This window comes from Alligator sinensis, unplaced genomic scaffold (assembly GCF_000455745.1).
Source record: "Alligator sinensis unplaced genomic scaffold, ASM45574v1 scaffold1002_1, whole genome shotgun sequence".
Lineage (NCBI taxonomy): Eukaryota > Metazoa > Chordata > Crocodylia > Alligatoridae > Alligator > Alligator sinensis.
In genome coordinates, this window is record NW_005842710.1 from 454,116 (window position 1) to 475,619 (window position 21,504).

At 53.1% G+C, this 21,504-nt stretch overlaps 3 protein-coding genes across 10 annotated transcripts in view; 1 reads left to right on the forward strand and 2 right to left on the reverse strand.

The window, feature by feature from the left end:
• CLCF1 (cardiotrophin like cytokine factor 1) overlaps positions 1-538 on the reverse strand; it is a 39,518-nt gene extending 38,980 nt beyond the window's left edge. The window contains exon 1 of the mRNA XM_006034173.2: positions 333-538. Within this exon, the coding sequence (XP_006034235.1) occupies positions 333-348 (16 nt within the window). The 5' untranslated portion in view covers positions 349-538. The remainder of the gene's footprint in view (positions 1-332) is intronic.
• The window catches only part of RAD9A (RAD9 checkpoint clamp component A), a 63,760-nt gene extending 45,312 nt beyond the window's left edge, over positions 1-18,448 (forward strand). The window contains exons 1-12 of one of the 8 annotated variants that reach the window (XM_006034175.2): positions 11,619-11,996; positions 12,393-12,528; positions 12,736-12,806; positions 13,267-13,401; positions 13,911-14,025; positions 14,384-14,483; positions 14,602-14,711; positions 15,066-15,172; positions 15,256-15,320; positions 15,664-15,765; positions 16,260-16,494; positions 16,731-18,448. In XM_006034175.2, the coding sequence (XP_006034237.2) occupies positions 11,649-11,996; positions 12,393-12,528; positions 12,736-12,806; positions 13,267-13,401; positions 13,911-14,025; positions 14,384-14,483; positions 14,602-14,711; positions 15,066-15,172; positions 15,256-15,320; positions 15,664-15,765; positions 16,260-16,494; positions 16,731-16,835 (1,629 nt within the window). In that variant the 5' untranslated portion in view covers positions 11,619-11,648 and the 3' untranslated portion in view covers positions 16,836-18,448. Of the gene's footprint in view, positions 1-11,385; positions 11,997-12,387; positions 12,529-12,735; positions 12,807-13,265; positions 13,402-13,580; positions 13,722-13,910; positions 14,026-14,383; positions 14,484-14,601; positions 14,712-15,065; positions 15,173-15,255; positions 15,321-15,663; positions 15,766-16,259; positions 16,495-16,730 lie in introns of those variants that run through there. The other 7 variants (XM_006034174.2, XM_025216125.1, XM_025216124.1 and 4 more) reach the window with 7 other exon arrangements.
• The window catches only part of PPP1CA (protein phosphatase 1 catalytic subunit alpha), a 4,174-nt gene continuing 1,004 nt past the window's right edge, over positions 18,335-21,504 (reverse strand). The window contains exons 2-7 of the mRNA XM_006034191.1: positions 21,415-21,499; positions 20,622-20,852; positions 19,963-20,067; positions 19,502-19,725; positions 19,136-19,270; positions 18,335-18,762 (exon numbers count right to left, since the gene is read on the reverse strand). Of these exons, the coding sequence (XP_006034253.1) occupies positions 18,652-18,762; positions 19,136-19,270; positions 19,502-19,725; positions 19,963-20,067; positions 20,622-20,852; positions 21,415-21,499 (891 nt within the window). The 3' untranslated portion in view covers positions 18,335-18,651. The remainder of the gene's footprint in view (positions 18,763-19,135; positions 19,271-19,501; positions 19,726-19,962; positions 20,068-20,621; positions 20,853-21,414; positions 21,500-21,504) is intronic.

The window sequence follows — 21,504 nt, forward strand, 5'->3', positions numbered from 1 at the left end:
GCTTTGGGCAAAGGTAGGGAGCAGCTGAGCTAAAGGGCAATTTGCTATTCTAAAAGTAAAAGGAGGAAAAAGAAAGAGAGAGGTTTTTAAAATGTGGATTAAAGGGGAGGAGAGAATACCACCCCTTTCACACACACCCCAGAACTCTGGCTATTGCAAAGCTTTTGTTAGTGGCATTTGGAGAAGGCTTGCAGAAAATTAAAGTGTTTCCCAAAGAGTTATGAGTGAAGGGGGTGCTGGGAGGGGAGATGGGACGCAGCAGGCAAAGACGAGGGGGAGGGCTGGTTTGCCTTTAGAGAAGGGAGGTTGGGAAAGGTGCAGAGGTCTCCTACCTGCTCTGAAATCCATTTGGTAAAGCCAAAGCTACACTCAGGACTTGCAGCCCTTGAAGGTAGGTTTGTGATTTAGTGCTTCCTTTCTCCGAGGGGGCTGCACAGAGTCTGCGGTCCTTTATTTTTGGCCAGGATTAATAATCCCATTTGCCAATCCCACTCATTTAGGGTTTGGTTTGGGTTTGGCTTTTTTTTTTTTTTTTTTTTTTGGTGAGGATATTTTTTAACCCTCTTTTTTTTTTCCTGACGTGTAAAGCTTTAACCACAAACTGAAACACCAGTCCCTGAGGGGGGTACGGAGGGGGGAGAGGAGGAGAGGTAGAGGCAGATTGGTTATTCTCTTTTCACAAAAGAAAGTTTTAGTAAGAGGGGGTGAGGTAAGCAAGCGGTGCCACCCTGTGTTAGAAACACTGGTGTGTCATGGGGGGAGCAAGGGGGGTGAGGAGGAAGGAAGAAGGATACAGACAGAGATGGAAAGAAAGAAAGGAGAGATTGACAGATGGGAAGATGGAAATGTACAGACAGGTGAAAAGAAAGATAGGAAAAACAAAACAGAGAAGAATATGTAGATAGAGTAGAAAAGAAAGGAAGAAAGATATACTGATGGTTACAAAAAGGATAGATAGATATAGAAAGAAAGAACAGAAGCTGGATCGGTCTCTCCCCTTCTTGCTGTCATGTACAGCCCTCCCCATTCCAGATTTTTAAAAAGTTTTTCCCTAAGGGGGAAAAAACATCCAAGCCCAAAGCCAGCCCCCTGCCCTTGCCCCAGCCCAAATGCCAGACGCGGGACTTGGAAAAGCAGTGCTAGTTTATTTTTTATTCCCTTTGCTGCTGCCCTTTCTTGGGAAACAAAACACAATCAATTGTTGAGCTTTTGTTTTTTTATTTTTGTGTTGTTGTTGCCTCTAAACAAGGGAGAAAGGAAGCAGCATGCAGGCGTTTAGTCATCGGCAGGTGACTAACCCTGCTAAGCATTTCGCCAAGCGACAGACACCAGAATGGGATGGAGGGGGTGAGTGCAAACATTTTGGTGAAAAGAAAGTTGAGCCCTTTCTCGGGGGTTGGTTTGTTATTTCCCATTCTTCCTTCTTTACTAAAGTTCACAAGTTTTCTTCTTTCATTCATTCTTTCTTAATTTTGCCTTGTTCCTGCTGTGGGGGTTAGATTTGTGATTCATTAATCAGCAAAAGGCATCACAGCCCCATTTCAACACAAGATCTTTCAATTGCATATTGTGACTCAGCATTAGGCTCCAACTTCTTTAAAAGTTGAACAAGGAGGCAGAGATTTCCCATCTGCTTGACCCTTTTTTTTTTAAACTGACTCCTCATTGCCAATTTAAAATATTTAGTAGTAAAAATGTTGTTAGTTCTTAATGCAAAAATTTTTTAAAATCTTCCCTAAAACAGGTGAATAACTTCTAAAAAAGACATAGCACCCCTCTCTCCAGGAAATTATTACATGTAATACATAAAAATGTATAGGTAATATGTATATACATACATATTATGTATGTATGTATGTATGTATATATCATACATAGGCACAATGTAGATTTAAGTGCTTTTGAAAAAGTCCAAAGGGTTCAGAAGACACATACATAGGCATCATTCTATTTTTGCATTGTTTTTCATGTATACTTCTATTAACTGTGTGCACAAGAGCTGTATAGAGCTATGGGCCCAATCCTGCAGTTCTTACTCCAGCAAAAATCCCACTCCACAGCTTGCAAAATACATACAAAACTCACTTCACTACTGAGTAGTTCTGATGTCCAAATTCTGGGACGGTTCCCCTCTGTGTTCAGCTGCTCTAGTAAGGGGCTTTTAAGAATTTTCAAGATCTGTGTAAAAACTCACTTGTGTTGGGACTTAGCATTCTGACTTACTAGAGATGCATGAGGCTTTTTGCTTCAAGGATCTACAAACATGAATATTTATTTTTGTATATTACAACAGCTAAAAAATGAGCTTGTTTCCAATTAACCTCATCTGATTAGGACAAACTTTGCTCTGGGTGTCCCTCTAGTTAGATGAGAGCTTTGGAAATAAACTTCAGATTTAAAATAAACTATCAAGGGTTATTAAACCTGGTATGTTGGGGATATGGCAAAAAGCAAAAAATAAAACAAAACCCAAAAAGCTGTTTACTCACATTACTAAATATTTACATTTTTTTTCAAACAAGAAAAGCAGGAAGGGTTTTTTGTTCTGTAGAAGGAAATACAATCAGTGAACCTAAAATTATTTTCATTTGTGAACCATGTTTTTTATCTTCTGTTGTTAAAACGTGACTAGTATTTACACTTTATAGAAAATGGAAAACTATTACAGTCCTTTGAACTTTGGGGAGGGAAATGTATTCATTTTTGCAAGCATTCTCTTGATGCTTTGTTTAAAACAAAGGCACTTACAAACCAACTTGTCTTAGGTTAACAGTTCTTGGTACTTCCAAAAGGTAAAACTCAGAATTTTTCAATAATAGTTTCAATAAACTCCAGCCTCCCCATATTTTTGTTTTAAATGTCTAAAACTATTTTTTCTTTGGTAGAATTCACCCTAAGAGGTTGAATAGTTCAACCTTTCCACTATTTCTTGAGCAACAACTCTACTGTAATGTGCAACTTATTTAAATATCATTCATCTATATATATGTACAGACACACATACATTAGATTTAAAGGAGTCTACATTGCACCATGTACAAAGACTGTAATATGTTTAAGTTTCTTTAGGATTGGCTCAAATACTGATATCTTCACAGTACGCTATATTATGTCTTTGTACGCAGTTATGTGTTTCTTCTTAGATAAACACAAGTTTAAGCATATAATACATGCACATTTATACATATATTTCTCCGTCCTGTATTTTTTGTAGATGCTTTTTATCTGACTGTAGGGAAATGTGGGTTACAGACTGGTTAAAATTGGGATTTTTTTCCCCTTTGCAACACTAACAGGCAAAACATGAGCCCAGAATGCTTGCCTCAAACTGTGTGTGTTTCATACCCAATCCAAGATGCCTTTTTTCAAACTGGTTGGAGTTGGTGGGTAAGAATGGTGCGATGCAACATGCCACCAGGAAAGTTTTACAGACCCAATGCCACATTGAGCCCAGACAAGGAAAATTTTCCTGATTTGGAAGCCTGGGGACTTACCCTACTACAGACACTACAACACCAGCTTTCAGTATAGATGCGTGCCAAACACAGGTAACGGGGAGGTAGGGAAGAGAGAGAGAAAGAGGAACACATGAATGAAAAAGAAAAAAGCTTAGGTGCCTCTTTGTAACATTTCCCTGAAGTTGTCCTTTTCTGCAAGAACTGAGTTGCATGCCTACATGCCTAGTAATATCTGACTATCTGTGAGGGAAGTAATCCCCACTGCCCTAGAATAAACTCTCTGGATGAGGGAGGGAGAGGTAGGATTCAAAATCCATGTTTCTGATTTCTCTACTTAAAGCTTGTGGGCTTTGCATCACTTTTTTGGTTCAGATGAAGTGGGGAAAGGGGCAGACAGAGAGAGGGCTACAGAGCAAACCCTCAAAGTCAGGGGCAGCTCTTATGCAAAGCACAAAGTGATTAAAAAGGTGCTCCCCACTGTCAGGCTCCAGGACACAGAATGAAGGGCTCATTGGCTTGACTTCATAATAGACCATGTCATGCCAACGTGGTTATTGGAACAGACAGAGTCTGTCTCCACCAAGACAGCCCTATCCTAACCCCATCAGCACAGTCCCCTCCCATGAGATACGGGATCAGACAACAGCAGGGCTTGGGATGTAATGACATTGTTCAACATCTCACTTTGCTCTCACTGGTACAAGATGCTACCACTCCTCGGGGGGAAAAGAGGCTTAGTCTGAAGACTGCATGAGCAGTAGCTGGGATGCCCCGTAGAGGTAGCTTTCCCAACACTCTCCCCCCAGCCAGAGACCACTGTTTTATACTCTTACCTTCACTGCACCAGAGACCCTGTCTCCCCACACACTCCCCAGCCCATAGAATAAGTATGGTGGATGCTTCACCTGCCGTGCACAGGCTCTTCTGCATTTCAGTGTGGGACCAGTCTTCCTTGTTGGTACATTTCCACCTAGTCTGCTTGGAATTCCTGTCGCCTTCTTAGTTGTGCTGTAGAGTACGTGGCTTCCCCTTTCAGTGGGCTGGCAAAACAGCCTCCAAACAGCTAAGAGCTGTTGAAAAAGGTGCTCAAGTATCCTGAAGATTCCGTGTGTCCAAAGGTCACCATTAATCTTTCTGAGCTGAAGCAGCTGGGCCAAAGGTCAAGGGGCTGCCTGCAGTCTGGCTGCCTCGTGGCTATGAAGTGCCAGCCCAAGCCTTTCTCACCAGCCCTCCCAGGGTCAGTGGGGCTGACTGCTGTGTTTTGGGCTGGGGAAGCTGGGACCTTTGGTTCAGGGGGATGTGGTGTGTGATGGAGCAGCACCTGAGCAATCTACAGGGTTGCTAGGAGCCTCTGGTATGGCTGTTTCACAGAGATATAAGTAGAGAAGACAGCCTGTCCTCGCTCAGGCAGAAGACTTTTCACTTCTTCCCAAACAGCTGGGGGTGCTGTCTGGATCCTCTCCTTTCAGGGCTGGTAACAAAAAAGCTGAGCCTGGACACATTCCAGCTTGGATGCCGACATGGCTGTTGGCAGTGGTGCTCTACTTGGCAGGCTCTGGGATGAGTGACAGAATTTAGATGGGGGCCAGCTGGTCTGATTGGTCATGGTAGGTCTCTCAGCAGCCTTGGAGCTGGAGGCTAGTGGGCAGGAACTGCCCTACAGTCAGAAACTGATCAGCACTGATGCATGGGTCACTTCTCCAAGACTTTAGCTATATCCTGAGCTTTTGGGTGCATCCCAGAGCCTCTTGTGTAAATTATATCAAAATGTAGGACACAGCCTCCCTGGTGTATGGGTGATACATGGGTGCTCCATGAACTTGGTCTGCTCAGGATCTGTTTGAGAGGGGCAGCTTCCAGGCACTGCTGATGGCAGGGGTTCCAGTTTAGGAAGCTGTTCCCCTCTCTGTGATCCTGCATGAAGAAAGCCAGGCTTAGATCCCTGGCATCACTGCTCACTGGATGTTCTTTACTGAGACCTTTGGAGACTATAAAGTTCAGGCCTGGGCATTCCCTCGCAGATGGCAGACGGGGCTCCTCTCTTACCCATGAAGCAGTTGGTTTGCCCTGGCTGCCCTGGGCTCCTTACAATTCCACCTCTGAAGAGAGTACAAAGGAAGTTTCTGCTTTAGCATAAACCATTTCAATCCCTCTGCAATGGTGCTATTACAATGCACATGGAGCGAAACCTATGACTGCAGCTGCTGCTTCAATCCTGTCTGTTGGAGTATCAGGTTAGGGCTGAGGCCAGTCCCCTGGTCCCACCCATCAGGGTGCCAGTGGAAGAGGACATTACTTACACAAGGCATTCACGTTCTGCCTGTTCAGCAACAGGTTCATTTCTTGGGGACTACTCTCTTACATGGGATCCAGCACTCAGCCTGCAAAAGGATTCACTTAGCATGTGGTGAAGAACAATGGTAGCAAAGGAATAAAGATACCATCCTGCGCTGACAAATGTCTCCTGTTGACATGGACAGCTGAACCTGCAAGACAGGTACTGTTCCTGGGAGCTTCCTGAACCAACCAATGTCCTCATGCCTGCAACAGTCTGAGGCTCCAGATCAGCACCATGAAGTGCACTTCATGTGACTATGCTCTTCTAGCACCAACTTCCTCTTATGCCTTTTTGTAGTACTCAGGCAAGACTTCTCCTGTGAATGATTCCTTATTCTCTGCTTTGCAGGCCGCCTTGATTTCTATTCACTCAGGATCCCAGACCTAGATTATTTCACAGTGAACCATTTGTACCAGAGTTGTTCTGTATATCACAAAGGGCTTGGTCTGAATGACAGCTCACGAGTTGCAGGCTAGCAATGGAGACAGGTCACTCACAGCCTACATGCCATGCAAATGAGAGAGAGAAAGGGAAACCAGGCATGCCATGGCCTTCTTGGGCTCTGTCTGTGGTTTCCAGGCCAGTAACGGATAAAATGCAGACAGAATGTCCAGGGGCCTTTGCTAAGCGTCTCTGCTCAGCCACGGAGATGAGTCTTTCAGAATGAGGGAAGAGACAGCCCTGTGACAGCGGGCAGTCCTCAAGGGAAGTATGTCTGAGAAGCCTGCCCTGTAGTCTAGCCTGCCTCCTCTGCCTGGCGGCTGCATTGTTTAGGACACTGGTTGTCTCCATGGCACCATCCTGGGACATCCTCTGCGTGGGAGCAGATACTCACAAAGCAAAGGGCTCCACCTGGCCAGCTTGGCTCTGTGGGTAACACGCCCTGGCAGCCTGCCAAACTCTCCTATCCTCTTGGCAAGCAAACTGAGCTCCTCCTGCCTCGCCCCCTGGGCGCCCCGCTCCTGGGTTACGTCACAGGAAGCTTTGTGGGCGGCTGACCTCACCTTCTGCCAAGCTCAGGGAGTGTGAGTCGCGCATTCGCCCTCCAGTGGCGCCACCACCAGCCAAGCCTCCCACTGCTGACCTTTCCATTGGGCTCATTCCCATCCCTGGTCACTCTGCCTTTCCTCCCCTCCTGCCATCTAGTCTCACTTTCCCATCAGCCCCCTCTCTGCCCTCCTGCCTCTCTACCCATGGGCTCCCAACTCTTCTACCTTTCTATGCTGTCTCTGCACTCCTGTCCATCTGTCCCGCCGCCCCACTATTCCCCTCTCCTCTCTTCCTTGAAAGGCAGAAGGATAATTCCTCTGAGGGGGCTCTGGGCCATCCTCAACCTGAAGGGGTGGGAGCTGAGTCCCTAGTCCCCTTGGAAAAGGGAATGAGGGACGAATAAATGATTGCCTTAATCCTAAGAGAGCTCAGGGACACCAAAATCCCTGTCCCTAGACACACACCCAAATACTGGAACCTCTGCAGAGAGGCAGCTTTAGCTCTAGTGACCCTTCCATTTTCCCCTTTAACTCCTCCCAACCTCCTAAAATACCTCCTCCCTTGAATGACAAGGTTCTTTGGGTAGATGTGATCTCTTTTATTAGACCAACTAAATAGTTGGAAAAATTGTGCTTTGCAAGCTTTCAGGCCCAAACACCTTTCTTCAGGCATAGAGAGAGTCTGTTGGTACTTTGTGCACTCTTCTGGGTAGAACAGAAGCCAGTAAGCAAAATGCAGTTCTGTGAAAATGCAAATACATGGCAGTGAGGTTCAGAGGGAATGGGAGACAATAGGTGTGACACAGGTAGGTGGGGGTAAGGGGGAACGTTGAACTGGTGACAGAATGTAGCTGGTAAAATGCAGACAGGTTACCCGGGGTTATCAGATGGCAGGCAGATTAGAACGTACCATAAATCCCAAGTCTATATTCAGTCCATGATGTTTTGTATCCAGAAGATTTGTGAAGTTCGTAGGCTCATCTGTGAAAGGTGTTCTGTAAATTCCCTTTGAGGATTAGAACTGAGAGATCAAAAAGAGAGTGGCTATGGTTGTCTAGTGAGAAGTGTGCACCCACAGGTAATTGGGTATTTTTGTCTGATAGATTTTTGGTATGTGTTCATTCTGGTACACAGTTGTTGTTTGGTTTCTCCTACATACTTTCCATCCTTCCCTGAATGAAAGCCTAGGGCTGGGTTTTCAGAGGACTGGGCTGCAGCCCTGTCCCTTTCCTTTCCAAGGGGATTCCGTATGATTCTGCTGGGAACTAGCCAGGGGATTTCTTCACACACAGAGCAGACTCTTGGCTTCCCTGTTTCCTGGTGCAGTGACAAGCACTTGTCACCCCCTGCTGGGTAACATACGAAATGGAAGAGCAAACTGAAGCCAAAGCCCAGCTGTGTGCGTCTGTCTCTTGAATGAGAGCACAGAGAGAAATAAAGAAACAGATCTACATGCTTGAGCTACCCCGCTGGGTAGAACTGACCCAGTCTGAGTGCGAGGAGACAGTGTAGTACTAGAGGCAAGGCTTTGACTCTGCCTCTGTGTGTGGCAAGGAACGTGCTGGGTGGGTAAGGACTGTGGCTGTGTGAATGCATGGAACAAGTACCGGTAGTACTGGAGTAGGAGGGCTGATCCTGTGAGAGTGAATGGAGAGTGGCCTGATGGGGACAACTTAGCATTAGCATGGGGTTGCATGGTGCCTGTGTGGAGAAAGTGTGGGATGGAAGAGGGTGCTCCAGGGGCTGATCCTGTATGGGCATGAAATGGAGGGATTTCAGGGTTTGGTAAGCAGCGTCAGGGAGGCCGAATCTTTGTGAACAAGTAATAGGGGCAGCACTACTGGTTGGGGCTGAACTTGTGGGAATGCAGGGTTGGGCAGCTGACCCTGTGCATGAGCACAGGATAGGGAAACAGTGTGGTGGAAGCTGAGCCTATGGGAGGGTGTGGTGAAGAAGTAGTAATAAGGAGTGAGGGCAGCAAGACGTGAGTGGGGAGGCTGGAGAGGCCATACCATGGTGGGGCTGACTGTGCCTAGCATAGAGAGAGAAGCAGTATAAAGGGGCTGACCCCGTTTGAGCGCAGGGCTGGGAATGCTGCACTACAATGAGGCTGCCCTGTTTGTGTGTGTGAGTGTCCTCTGGAGGAGTTTATGGACTCTCCCTGACCCACCATGAGAGCTTCACAGATTCATGCCCCCCACTCCCTGCCTCATGTTCTCCCCTTCTGTCCCCTGTGTCTAGTCAGTGGTGGATCTGGAAGGTCAGAGGAGAAGAGATGGGGGGTGCACATGGCTTTGGACATCACCGAGGTGTGTGTGTCACGATTTCAGCCAGCTGTGTCCTATCCACAGCCCCATAAAACTCTGAGCCCTGAGGCCAGACACCCTCATGGGGATGCTCTCTCCACAGGAGCCCGGCTGCTATTCAAGAGCTGGAACGGACACTTTAACATGGAATCTGACTCCTTTCTTCCTCAAGGGGGGGGTGGGGAAAGAGAGCTGAACCCAGAGCCCATCCCAGAAACACAAGGACCCAGTTCTGGTTCTTCTCTTCCCTGTGGGCTTGGAAATATTGGGTAACAGCTTCAGTGGGTCTAGGCTTTGTCCCTGGTATCCATGATCCTAATGGGCACTACCTGACCCCCTTACAGCAGCCTGAGCAGAGAAGCCAAGGAGTTTCTGTGCCTGGAAGGGATGTCCTGCAAATTCAGGCATGTAGTGCGAGGGTGGGAGAGACTCTACAGTGGAACACACCAAGTTGCACCTGTTCTGGGAGATGCTGAGAGGACAGTGGATTCGTGGGCTCCCTGCCCATATTATGCAACATATCTTCAACGTATGAACCAAGAAGATGGAGAAAAAGAAAGGTAAAAAAAGGCCCAGAGTTTAAACATATCAAGGAAGGAGTTATGGGACTTACTGAAGAAATGACCCCAGTCTCAGTACCATCCCCTCTCTGGCTCTTGAAGGGTTAACCTAGGGGCTCCCTTGTCATCCCTCAGGATTGATGTCCTGTTTGATGCCTTGCACAAACACAGAGCAAAGTCTGGTCCCTCTTACAGAAAGCTCCAGCATGCATAGGAAACAACAGAACAAGCGAAATGATCGATGCTAGAGGGTAGGTATCAGTAAGCCTGAGACAGATGGGCCTTAACTCAGCTAACTTTAAAATCAGCGTTATCAAAGTTCCAGCAAAACATAGCCTATGCCTCTGCCCCACACCCCCAGCCCAATGCCCAACTTAAGAACAAGGCAGACAAGGTTCCTTGGGTGAATTTGATATCTTTTATTAGACCAACCCAAATAGTTGGAGAAAAGTTATTAAGCAAGCTTTTGGGTTCAAAAACCCTTCGTCAGGCTAAGGAAGTTTCAGCAGTTGGTGTGTAATAACTTTTCTCCAACTGTTTGGGTTGGTCTAATAAAAGATATCAAATTCACCCAAGGAACCTTGTCTGCCTATGTCCTTAGACCAACACAGCTACAACCTAAACCCCTGCAACTTAAGAACAAGTCATTCTGAACTGGCTGCTTATTATGTCAAACACCATCTTACTTCTCCTGTACAGACTATCTCCACCGAGACTATTTATTCAGCATTATTAGTTCCCATCCTTTAGGCCAGTGCATTTCCTCAGGGTATGTGCTCCTTCATCCATGTTTCTCTTGCTCCCTGCTGTTGTGCAGGGAGGGCTGGGGTAGGTCCCTGCAGGACAGAAAGTCCATTGATCCACTGTGGCATATCTGCTCTGACATCCCCACTAGGTGATGCTGTGACAGTGGCATGAGGGCCTGCCAGTTCCCCAAATCCCTCTTCCGTCTCCCTACCTCTTTCAGAAGGGACTTCATCTCTGATCTGGCAGGGGCACCTCACCAATACTGTGGTAATGGGCAGCAGAATAAACTTGAAGGTAGAAATCAAGACATCTCTTCCATCCAAGATAGAATCGCCTATCCCTACAAAAAAAAATTCACAGAGTCCAGAACCACTGGCCCTGGCAGAGGTCTTGACACTACAAGGAAGCACAGGCCCAGAGTTGCCAGGATGGGATGGGGGATTGTCCCAAAGGTCAGGTTTCAGGGAGGGACTGAACCACCTCCACTCCATCCCAGCTGCAGTGAGCAGCAAAAAACCTCCTGTTGTAGCGTGCGAAACGCCGCTGGTGGGGAACAGGCAGATCTGCTGACTCACGGGGAAATAAATCTTTCCATTAGGGCTGCCAAACCCAGCCCCCCCCCGGCCACAGGAGAAGAAGGGAGCCCAAGCCCAGCCTGGTTCATGCATCACCGCAGGCTAGCTCTGGACCAAACACTTTTGATCATGCAACAGTAACCCCACAACAGCCACGCAACGCACTCGGGGATGTGCAGGGGCTCCCTGGGTGGGACCCGAAGACAAGAGGGAAGGAGAAGCCACCCAAACGTTTGCACTTTGGCCCAACGGTGACGAGGCATCCAGAGGCAACGGAAAGGGACTTCGGCGCAGGCTCCTTGCAGGGCGGAAACTGCTGTTCAGGACTCACTTGGGGAGGATAGGAAGCTGCTGAAGGAAGACAGCTTTGGTGTGGGGGAGTTGGGCTGGCAGAACTGCCCGGTAGGGCCACACTCCTGCCCATGTCCCAGAGGAACTTGTGGTGCTGGCAGTGCCACAGCCGCTCGCGCTGGAGACCCAGAGGGGCCTTGCTCCACTGGCCCGTGGGGGCGGGGCAGGGCAGGGCAGGCACCAGGCGGGCGCTGTGCAGCCTCCTGTGGGCGCAGCCTGGGCCCAGCCCTGAGTGGGGGGAGGGGGGAACGGTATGGGAAGCAGCCGATGCCTCTCTAAAGGGGACCCCTTTCCTCGCGTCCTGCCTCCTACTTTCGAGGCCCCATGGGCCTGCAGCTCTGTCAATCTGCGCTCCTAGCCAATCCGTGGCGTCCGCCTCCTCCAATCACAACGCGGTGTGGGCCCCCCCGCCCCCGGCCACGGACAAGGGAAGCGGCCAGAGCGAGGCTCCACCCCTCGGAGAGAGAGGGGGAGGGACCAGTCCGGCGGCCGCTCCTGGGCGTAGCTCTGGCCGAGCGCCATCGTCACGTGACGCGAGGCAGCCTCAGACTCCCCTTTCACGTGACCACGGAGCCAATAGGACTCGCAAAGGGGCGGAGGCTGCGGTCGCCCAATGGAAAGGGGGAGGCGGTTTGCCTGGGAAGTGCTGGAGGAGCCGGGAGCAGCGGCTGGGTAGGAAGGGCGAGGTTGCTTGGGTTTTTGCTGCGGGGGTGGGCGAGATCACTGGGGTGTCTGGTGGGGGGATTGGGCGGGGCCATTCGGGTCCCTCTGCGTGGGGTGTTGGGTGAGGTCACTGGGCTCCTTCTTGGAGGGGAAGGGCGGAACCATGGGGGTCCCTTGGAAGGGGGCGTGTTGGGTGAGACCATTCAACTCTGCTAGGAGGGTTGGTCGGATAAGACGATGGGGGTCCCTACTGGGCGTTCCGGATGAGACCACTCGGGTCTTGAAGTGTGTGGGGAGGGGTTTGGGTGCGACCATTCGGATTCGTGTTGGAGGGGGGCGTGGAATGGGGGGCATGAGGGGATGGGGCCGTGTGGCGGGGCTGACCCTGTTTTCTCCCCAGGGCAGCTAGTCCCTGCTCCAGGCCCCACATCCCCAGGCTGCACTGTGCGGCAGCAGGCAGAAAGGCTGCATGCGCGGGGCAGGCGCGAGACATCTGGCTGTGCAGCCATGAAGTGTGTTGTCATCGGGGGAAACGTGAAAGGCGAGTGTGGGGGCCCCACTGGGCGCCAGGGCAGGGCCCAGGGCTGCTTGTCCTCCAGGGAGTGGGGTGGGGCAGGGCAGGTGGTGGGCCCCCCTAGGGGGTGCGCTGTGGGGCGCGGGGGCCTGGGGTGGTGCAGACCTGTGCTGTGGGCCAGGGAGGGGGCAGGGTAGCCCCTGCCTCACTCAGTACCTGCCTCTCCCTGCCCAGTCCTTGGCAAAGCCGTGCATGCCCTGTCCCGCATTGGTGACGAGCTGTATGTGGAGCCCACGGAGAACGGGGTGAGTGGGGCCTGCTGAGGCTGGTTGGATAGCAGGAAGGGTCCGTCAGGAGACTGGAAGTCGGGGGCGGCATCTCAGGGGCCTTGTGGCTAGATTGTGGCCTGGGGATGCCCCTCTGTGAGATGCGGAGGGGAGACATTGGGCTGGTTGCAAGTCAATGGTGGGTAGGTTCCTCCTGCCAGCCCTGCCTGCAGCGGGGTGAGGGGCTGGTCTGCAGTGGGTGGGGCTGCTCCATCCTGGTCTCCCCAGCTCTCCCAGCAGAGGGTTGGTGTGGGTTGGGATCAGTCTTGTCCCCACACAACTCCTTCTGCATGTGTGGGTGGAGGGGGTGCTGCTCTGTGACGGGGCCACTTTTCTCCCTTGCTGCTCTTCTGGTGACGTGGGGGGAGAGGGTTTGGGGGACTGGCCTGTGATGGGGAAGAGGCTGCTGAGTCGCATCTCACCCCCATACAACCCCCAGCTGTCTTTACGTGCTGTGAACTCATCTCGCTCGGCCTACGCCTGCTTCCTGTTCGCCCCGCTCTTCTTCCAGCTGTATGAGGCAGGGGGCCCAGATGCCCATGGGGAGCTCTTCCGTTGCAAGGTCCTCATGAAGGTCAGGCTGCTGGGGGTCCCCAGGAGGGTGGGGGCATCCAGAGCAGGGGGAGGCTCCTGAGCCAGGGCACAAAAGAAAGTGCTGGTTGTAGGGGAAGTGAGGTCTTGGCTTGGGGTGGCCCTGTCCCTTCCTGTGGCTCAACAACCTGGGTGCCTGACTCCAGGATTCCTTCCCCTCAGGGCAGTCCTGTGCTGTGGGGTGCATGTTACTGACTGGGGCTCTCCAATGGGCCTCAGGTATCATGCCTGTCCTGCTCTTCCTCTGCTGCTCTCTGGAAAACTCCTGGAGTGGATCTGCAGGACTCCTGGGTTCTGCCCCAGGTTTGGGAGGGGAGTAGGGTTTAGGGAGTTAGAAGATAGTGTGGGAGGAAGCTGAGAGAGAGAACTCCTCTTGGGCTCTATCCCAGCTCTTATGTGGGGTTGTGGTGTCTAAAGACATGAGGCTGCTGGGAGCCAGGACTGAGGTTCCTTGCCAGTTGCATTGTGCCTGTGCTGTCTGCCCCTCCCCAGACATTCCTGGCCATTTTCCGATCGCTGCCCTCACTGGAGAAGACGGTAAGCAAATGCCTCATCTCGCTGAACCCCCGGGCCAGCCGGCTGGTTGTACAGTTGCACTACAGATACGGTGAGCGTTGATCCCACACCTGGGAAGCCCCAGGGGTGGGGGTGGTGTGTCACTGCTATGAAGAACCTTGAAAGGACAGAGCACAGCTGCTGTGTATGTGAGGGGACAGGGGGTCAGGCTGGGAGTAGGAGCCCATAGTGGGTGGGGAGAAGAGGTCTGAGGAGTGCGTGGGAGTAAGGGCTGAGGCGGGTGGGGACCTACAGGAATGAGAGCTAAGGCTTTGATCCTTGATGTGGGTGGGGGGCAGGACCTGGGGAGGTGCATCAGGCAGGGGAACCCCAGAAGCAGGGCTGCCTCAGGGAGGTGGGCTGCAGTCATGCACCTCCCAGCTGAGCCACCATCCTGGCGCCCCTGGCAGGTGTCACCAAGACTCACAACCTGTCATTCCAAGAGTGCGAGCTGCTTCAGGCCATCTTCGACAAGCAGCTGTGCACCAGCACTCTCTGCGCCTCTGCCCGGTGAGTGCCGCCTGCCAGCCCGGGATACTAAAAGGTTTGGGGGTGAATCAGAAGGTAGGGGGTGGCTGTGCCCAGTCTGTCTCCTCTGGCTGACAGCTCCTGCCCTTCCTGGTGGCAGGGTCCTGGTGGATGCCGTGGTGCACTTCCCAGTAACGCTGGCTGAAGTGACGCTGGGGGTTGGCCCCAGCGGGAAGGTGAGCTTGCGCAACTATGTGGATGAGGAGACAGGTGAGCTTCCTACAGCCCCTGTGGGGATGGGTCCCTGGGGCAGACAGCAAGGCCTAACACAGGAGGGCAGGCAGTGCCCACCCTTGCAAGGGGAAGATCCCAGACCTCATTCTTCACCCCAGCCAGCCAGGTCCCCTGTCTCAGGGCCAGACCAGAATCAGGATCCCCTAGAAGGAAAGGCCCCTGCCCCTTCCAGTGGTCCCTCAGTCCAGGGGTTGGTGTCTCCAGAGCAGGAGGTTGTACTTCTGCTTGGGTGGGTCTGGCTCTGGGCTCTTCCCTGGCCTGCATTGCTGGTGCCTACAGCCCTATGCCAGGCATAGGTAACTGGTTGCTGAGCCCATCTGTCACCCCCAGAGCCCAGCAAGACAATGGTGACTGAGCTGTGCCTCTCTGAGGATGAGTTCCAGGATGTGCGGGTGCCACAGGAAACCCAGGTTACCTTTTGCCTCAAGGAGTTCCGGGTGAGCCAGCCTGCCCCCCCCTTTCCTGGCCCTGGCCCACCCAGGTGAGATTCCACACTCAGCCCCTCTTTGCCTCTTCCCAGGGCCTCCTGAGCTTCGCTGAGTCCTCAAACCTGCCCCTCAGCATCCACTTTGACACGCCTGGCAGGTATGTCTGGTCTCCTGGGGTGGACATTCCAGCTCCTGTGCATGTCACCGTGTGCCTAGGAGCTCATGAGTGATGGTGGGGCTTGTTCCTCTGCAGTGTTTCTGGCTGGGGCTCCTGACACCTGCCTCATCCTCCCAGTCCCTTTGCTGAGCTCCCTAGGGAGCCTTAGTCCCTTGCCCTACAGGATAATAGCCCTACTAGTGATATGTCCAGGCTCGCGCGTGCTTGCTCGCTCTCTCTCTCTCTCTCTCCAGCTCCAGTTCTAGTGTCGTGTCCCCCTCCCCTGGTGATCTCATTGTGGGGTCTCAGCTGTACCCATTTTCATCCCATGCTGTCCCTGCAGGCCAGCTGTGTTCTCCCTGGAGGACCCCCTGCTGGAAGTGCACCTGGTCTTGGCCACCCTGGCTGACTCCAATGCCAGCTCACAGGCCCAGACAGCCAACAGGTAAGTTGGGCCCTAGGGCTCTCAAACCCAGAAACTCCCTCTGCACCTGAACAGCATAAACAGGCATGTGCTGAGGTTGCCTCTGGCCCAGCTACTCCCATCATGCTGTGGTGCATTAACTGTGGGGTTGGGAGCGGAATGCTGGACTCGGGGAGGGTTTGGTGACTGCTCGGGACTGTAGGGATTGACAAGAGCAGGATGTTAATGCTGAGATGATCACCAGTGTCGCAGATCGCAGCAGTTGTCTCTGGCCTATCACTAGGGATCAGAGCAAACAGCTTGATTTTTAAGTGGCTCTGCCGCCTTCAGGTTGCTGCCCGGGTTCTCTGCAGACTCAGGTACCATCCAGCAGTGGCTATGGAAGGAGATGTGTGCTGGCACTATGGTGGGCAATACTCTCTGGTGCCCTGGCCCCAAAGCTGGGCAGAGTTGGAGCCTCTTTCCTGCAGGGTCAGGGCCTGACTTCGTCCCATAGCTCTAACCTTTCCCAACAGTGCCTGCCACAAATGTGCCCCTGACGAGGACTTTGCTGTTGATGACCTTGAGTCCTACATGATCGCCATGGAAACCACCACTGGTGATGAGGGGGCAGAGCCACCTCCAAGCCCCACCTTCCCCGTGCGGTGCCCCAGTCCAGCCACTGCTCTAGAGGCAGAGAGAAGCACTCTGGATAGCGACAAGGACGAGGACGAAGATGGGGCTGTGCCAGGGACGCCCCCACAGAAAAAGGTCTGGGCTGGTGTGGCTCTTGACTTGCAGGGATGCTGGGCTGGAAGGGGCACAAATCCAGTAAAGCTGAGGGTTGGAGAGGGGATGTGATTGTCTTTTTAGAACTAGGGGGAGGATGGTTGGGGATGTGATGCACAAGAGAGACTAGGTAGGGCGGGCACAGTGTCAGCTGTTCCCTAGAGTGGGAGTATTTGCTGGGGGTAGCCTTACCATTCATATTGTGATCTCTTCCACAGTTCCGCTCCCTGTTCTTTGGGTCAGTGCTGACACAGTCGCAGGCCAGAGCTCACCCTACTCCCAGCCAAGAGGTGCTGGCCGAGGACAGTGAGGGCGAATGCTGAGCCAGGACTACTCTCCTCTCTCCCAGCCTATTTTCTTCCTAGAAGCATTTTGAAGATGGAGAAGCGGCTGGACTCCGCCCCCCCATCCCCCACAGCACTGGAGCCCTGTGGGCCTACAGTAGAGACAGTGTGGGAACAGACACTGCAAATAAACCAATTGTGATACACAATGGCTGGGGAGCAGCTGCTGGGATCTGGGGCAGTCAATCTCCCCTCCCATCCCCACCCCACAATGCCGGTCAGGAGGTGGAAGGAGCAGTGGCTCAGAGTCCCTTTTGAAGGGTATGAGTGTAATGTCAGGCCAGTCAGATCCTCCCCACAACCAAATCCCACTAAATGGGGGCTAGGGGCGACTGGCCCCCACAGCAGCTCCTTTCCACGTACTCCAGGCCTGATCCCTGCCCCTCTAAAGGGACCAGGCCAGTTATTTCAGGCTCAGGGTTCCTGCCCCTGCTCTGCAGCTCTCCCTGGACTGGCCCCCTGCTCCCTGGCCAAGGCTGTGAGCGCCAGGGGAGGCGGTCCCAAGGCAGCCAACTGGCGCTGTCCCCCTGGGCTAAGCCTGGCTCAAGGCTGGGCTGTTAATTCCCCTGAGAGTTGCCTTGGCATGCAGAGGGCCAGGCACAGAGCCAGGCTTGTGCGACAACTGAAGCAGAGTTCAAGGGCTGGGCTGTGCATGCTCTGCAGAGCCCCCACCACTGAAGCTTAGTGCGACCCAAAGTACAAGATTCTCACACATACACCACCCCCTGCAAAAGGTTTCCCCTAGACACAGCTATGTGCTGCTTGCTTTCTCATATCATTCCCCCTCTATTCAGAGATCTCTGAATTGAGGTACTATGATGCTCTGGGCTGGGCCAGCAACAGAGGCCAGAGTTCTGCATTCCTACACCTGCCAGGCTGGGGAACACCCCCTGGCCCTGAACACAGCCAGCAAGAACCCCAGTAGCAGCTCTGGCTATAGGGAGAGCCTGACCCATTTCCCCAAATGCAAGGCCTGTGCTCCTAGACCAGCATTCTTCCCTTCCCTCTCATTTGTAGGGTGACAAGATTTACATGAGCTGAGACTCGAGATGTCCATGTCCAGGTGCCACCCTGAAGCAGAGAGCCCCCAGGCTGTCCCTTTCCTACTGCATGACCAGTGCCTCCAGGCTCTTGAGGTCCCTCCACAGTACAGGGCAGAAAATAGTGGCCTCTCCGAGTCCCATGCCCCATAGCTGGGCCACAGGGTACAAAGCATACCTTCTGGCTCACAGTCCCTGGTCCTGTGGCATACAGCAGCTAGACCCTTCCCAGCAGCAGCTAAATGTTTATACACCTCTACTTCATAGACAGGTAAGGGTAGGAAGACCCCACAAGAACACTCAAGACCCAGCTGGGGATAATGGGAAACAAAGGCAGCAGATGGTGGCATCTAAGTAACCTTTGATCTGGAAGTGAAAGCTAGATGCTTCCTTCCTCCACTCACTGGCTTGAAAACTAAACCAGGCAAAGGCCATAGATTAAGAATTTCTGTTAAACGTTTATTCAAAAAACTGAGCATTGGATGGAGATGGGAGAGACGGGGGCCGAGCTGGCAAAAAAGGACTATCCAAAAAACAAAAAAAAAAAAAAAATTCCTGTTCCCCCTCCCAGCCCCCTCCCCCACAGAGCAGGATTTTTGGTATCAACTCCCAGAGGGATAGTTTACTTCTTAAAAAAAAAGGGACTGGTTCAGCTCTACCAGGCAGCCCCATACGACATGAACCTGGGCAGCATAGCCGTGGTGGGCAGAGCTGGCGGAGCAGGCACAGCAAAGAGTGCTCCCCAGCTGCAGCCACTACTTCTTGGCCTTGGCCGAGTTGCGCGGGGGTGTGACCGGGCGCCCACCAGGGTTCAGGCCACTGAACTGCCCATATTTGCCCTTATTCTTGTCAGCTGGCTTCAGGATCTGGGGAAGAGAATCGAGTCAAGGAGAGGGCATAGTTTGCTGTACCCCAGACCCCGAGAACAGACTGAGGCACTGGCTAGAGGACAGCATCTCCAGCCTGGGTGGGGGGACAACTGCCCTCCCCCAAATCACAAGCAGCAGGGTTAGTATTCTGGGTTCAGAGCCCCTGGGAGTCTCTCGGAACCCCACTCCAAGACCCAACTCCTCCCTCATCAAGGCTTTCTACAGGAGACGGGCAGATGCTTGCAGAGTCAGGGGAAGGGAAATTCAACCCTTACCCAGCTCTGAGCCTATGTCAGCAGGGTGAGAGCTTGGCTCATTGCCATGGTTGCCGGGGCGGGGTGGGGAAGAAGAGCCCTGGCCTGAGGCTCACCTGGAAGGAGCACATGAGGGTCTCATCCACGCTCATCATGGCACCTGCATTGTCGAACTCGCCACAGTAGTTGGGGGCTGAGAAGAGTGTCACCAGCTGGCGCTTGGCAAAGAACTCATAACCATCCTCCACCACCTGAGGCAGAAGGACAATGAAGGGCCGGGCACCAGGACTCAACTTAGCCCTCCCTCTGCCAGATGCAGGGAACCCACACAGGAGCCCTGGCTCTGCCTCCTCCTCTATAGCTCTCTGCCATCCCAACCACAGGCTCTCTTCACAGCTCTGCTCTTCACTTCTGACCCGCAGCCCCTTGCTAGCTCACCCCTGAGTTCCCCTAATACAGCTCTCTCTCAGGGTACAGGGTACCTGGTGTGCCCGGCAGATGAGGTCCAGATCGTGTTTGTGCAGGAATTTGGCCACAACCTCAGCGCCAAAGGTGAAGGAGACGCCACGGTCGTTCTCGCCCCAGCCCTGCACGTCCTTGTCAGGATCGGACCAGAGCAAGTCACACAGCAGGCCCTGGTCCGGCACATCCGTGGGGCGCATGATCCGCCGGATCTGCTCCATTGATTGCAGGTCAGGGGACAGCCCTGGGAAGAAAGGGGGATAAGGCTGTGAGACCTCATACCCCAGCAGGGGGTGGTGCTGATCTGTTGGAGAGCATCCCCAGTGACCCCCCCCACAGCAACCCTCTTCCCCCACACAGCCCTGTGGAGCTTCTCCCCCCAAAACCCCACCCCTAACCCCACCCCAGCAGTGCCTCATAATGGAAAGGACTCCCTCTCCCCCTCCCGATAACAAGGTCTAGAGGCCTGGGCACTGTCCACCTCCATGGCAGCAGAAAATCTTCTCGTCCACAATAGCAGCAATGGGTAAGCAGTTGAAGCAGTCAGTGAATGTCTTCCAGAGCTTGATGTTGTAGCGCCTCTTGCCTGCAAAGCACAATATCTGGGATGGGAGCCTCACCACAGCAGCAGCCCCTTCTGCTCCCACCACCCAACAGTATCTGCCTTTCCTGGGGTGCACACTCCCTTCTAGGGAGACCCAGGTCAGAGGGTCATATGGTTTGGGCCACCACGGGAGATGGGACAAGCAGCCCCCTCATGGTTGGAAGGCACCACACTTACCACATCAGCTGCCCCCAGAGCGGATGCCCACATGCTTGCAGCTGGGGAGTGCACCCTTGTGACTGGGAGTGTGGTAGGGTAAGAAATTTGGTGCACAAGACAGAGATGCAGCTGATACCCTCAACTGCAGGGATGCGAGTATGAGGCATAGGCGTGGTTGATGTTTGCACATTTGCAGTTAGGTGCATGCTCACACCTGGAGGCAGGCAGAGGTTGCAATGGTGGGGGCCCAGGGTCATTAGCACTCAAATGCAGTTGATGCTTGCATACTCGCAGCACGGCCCAGGCTCAGACACAACTGGGAACAGTCATGCGTCCAGGTAGATAGGGGCAGGGAGGGGGGGTGAAATCACACTCACATTCGTCATAGAAACCGTAGATGCGATTTATGCTGGCGCACTCATGGTTGCCGCGCAGCAGGAAGAAGTTCTCAGGGTACTTAATCTTGTAGGCCAGCAGAAGGCAGATGGTCTCCAATGACTGCTTGCCTCGGTCCACGTAGTCACCCAGGAAGAGGTAGTTGCTCTCAGGTGGGAAGCCCCCGTACTCGAAGAGCCGCAACAGATCGTAGTACTGCCCATGGATGTCACCTGGAGAGTGCAGGGGGGAATGGCACCCTCAGTACACAGACCTTCTCCAACCTCCCTACCAGCTACCCAGAGACCCCCAGCCCAGCAGGGAACCCATGCTGTCCCTACCAGCCCTGTCCAGAGATCCCGCATCCTCCTCCCCTAATCCCCCAGATCGCAGCTGGAGCCAGGGGACCACTCTGACCCCCCTACCCTGCCAGCATCAGCAAGGGATTCCCAAGACCTGCCAAGACCTCCCACAGGGAAACCCACCACCCCCACAAATGGGGTGAGGGTGACAATAGGGGATTAAGGGGGGTGGGAGTGTGTGGGGGGGGGGGGCTGCTCCAATCCCCGCACCCAGCCCACCTCAGCAAGAGACCCCCAGGACCTCTCGCAGGGGAACCTTCCACCCTTAGGGCTGGACTGGGGGGAGCAATGGAGAGTAAGGTGCAGGTGGGACCGCTCTGATCCCCGCGAACACCAGCCAGGACCCGCTGCAACCTCCCACAGGGGAACCCACTGCCCTAAGGCTGGGGGGCAAGATGCGTGGACAAGGGTGGCGGTGGGCCCTGGGGCTCACCGCAGATCTTGAGTGGCGCCTCGAGCTCCAGCAGGATGGGCTGGCTCAGGAAGATCTCCCGCGACTTGAGGCACAGGCCACGGATCTCGT